The 1,899-nt window shown below is 39.1% G+C and overlaps 1 protein-coding gene across 1 annotated transcript in view; it reads right to left on the minus strand.

The window, feature by feature from the left end:
* Positions 1-1,899, minus strand: part of MYOF (myoferlin) — a 179,860-nt gene that overhangs the window by 102,146 nt on the left and 75,815 nt on the right. Inside the window, 1 exon segment of the mRNA XM_042782367.1 lies at positions 1,046-1,241. Within this exon segment, the coding sequence (XP_042638301.1) occupies positions 1,046-1,241 (196 nt within the window).

Below are 1,899 nucleotides of genomic sequence, written 5' to 3' on the forward strand. Positions count from 1 at the left end.
CAGTTCTACTTTGTTATATCGGGTTGCTATAAGTCAGAATTGATTCAACAACAATGGACAACCTTCAAAATCAATTAGTCAGCAAGATTCCCAGGTAGATTTTGGTCTTTGGTATCTGAAAGAAGAGCCAGCAACTTCAGGAAGGATCCCTGGGATGGGTTGAAAGGGAACTTAGCCATGACCAAGGTCAGAAGTTTTCAAGTCATACCCTGTGTCAGAGGCTGGGGTGGAGGTGGAAAGGACTCTGGGTCTCCCTCACCAACTCTGCTCTGCATTTGCCTGTGTTAACTTGGTTATTTTACTCCTCAGAAGAAGGAGGCTGCCATGTTGGCAACCAGAGCAACTCTCTGAGTAACCAGGAAATAAAGGGGGAAGATGATTTGACTGAGCATGAGGATGAATAGTGGATACTCCTCTTACCATACCAAGTGGCTGTCGCCATCCATTCCTTCCCAGCTGTGTTGCCAACAGACTCTTCTGGAGAGGAAAGGAGGGCTCCCATCTCCGTAACCAGTGCTCTACCCTTTCCCTCCCAGGCCTTTTTCTCTCTACCTCAGTTCCTTTCTTGGGCCTTAAGAGATAGCTAAAAGACATTACTTTGGCTTCTAATGTGGTGAAAAGAGAACTTCCCATCTCTAAAATGAAGGGGTTGAATCAGATCAGGGATAGTGAAGAATTTCATCAGACACATCACCTCTAATTGTTTGGTAACTTCCTAGAACATGGTGTTGAAAAGCATTTCCAGCTAGCACAGTGCTTTGTCAGTAAAGAGTGCCAGCACTGATTACTGATGTCTATCTACCCTAAGTGTAGAAGTGGGGTAGAATGGCCACACTATGTATTTTCCAGCACCAAATTAGATGATGCCAAGAATCCTTTCTTATTCTTGCATTCTAAGACTTGAGGAGCCAAGACATCTACCCTTCAATACTATATCAGTCATATGGTGGGTCTACACTGGGGTATGGGTAGGTCCCTTAAATATGAATCTGAGTCATATAACCATTATAAGAAGGACTTCCATTAATCAATGCTCATTAATAACAACCTTAATTGAGAAACTAACCTTTCCAGTATTCAGTTCATCATAAGGGTCTGGGAATCCTGTGTATTCTCTAGGGCTTCCATAAAGGTTCAGATAACAAGGTCCAAATGTTGGAACAAAGCCCACCTCTGTTTCGCCTGTATTTGCTGAGATATAAGCATTATCATCACATTTGGGGCTTTTAACATTCAACCTACTGAAATAAATGTTAGTTATTAGTTAGCTGGGGGAGACTGTTTGAGTTAGTTGTATTAGTGCAAATGATAAACACTTGTGAGACTTGCCAGCTATCTCTTTTCTTATTGCTATAAAATAAATTTTAAAAAATGTTAGGGGTAGTTCAAATAAATGTATGTTAATCTTACAAAAAGATAAAACTAGTCAAATGAAAAAATAATAAGACTTTCAAGTAGATTTTCACATTTTTATTTATAATTGGCATTGTACTAAATGTTTCCCTGGCAATTGGGAACCAATTGGGAGATGAAGACATTAGGATGCAAAGTGGAAAACGTTCAGAATCTTCCAACCTAGAGATCCATGTTGAAAGTGGGGGAAAGTTATTTATTTCAGAGCAATTGACCTGGTGCTCCATATCTCCACCTTCTGAACATAAAAAACAACAAAACATGTTGTATCTTGTAAATAATTACTTATAATGAAGGAGAATTTAGGAGAAAATGTGTGACATGTGGCAAAGCCTGATCAGCATATTTGTTTAAAGCTTAGCCATGCAGGACAATCATACAACATTCACACAAAAACTATTACTCTGGCAAAATGATACTTGAGACAGCAAAAAGGAAAAAATAAAGTTTTAAAAGGCACATAACAACGAACAAACAACAACAAAA

This window comes from Orycteropus afer, unplaced genomic scaffold (assembly GCF_000298275.1).
Source record: "Orycteropus afer afer isolate SDZICR_OR568_19922 unplaced genomic scaffold, OryAfe1.0 scaffold00293, whole genome shotgun sequence".
NCBI lineage: Eukaryota > Metazoa > Chordata > Mammalia > Tubulidentata > Orycteropodidae > Orycteropus > Orycteropus afer.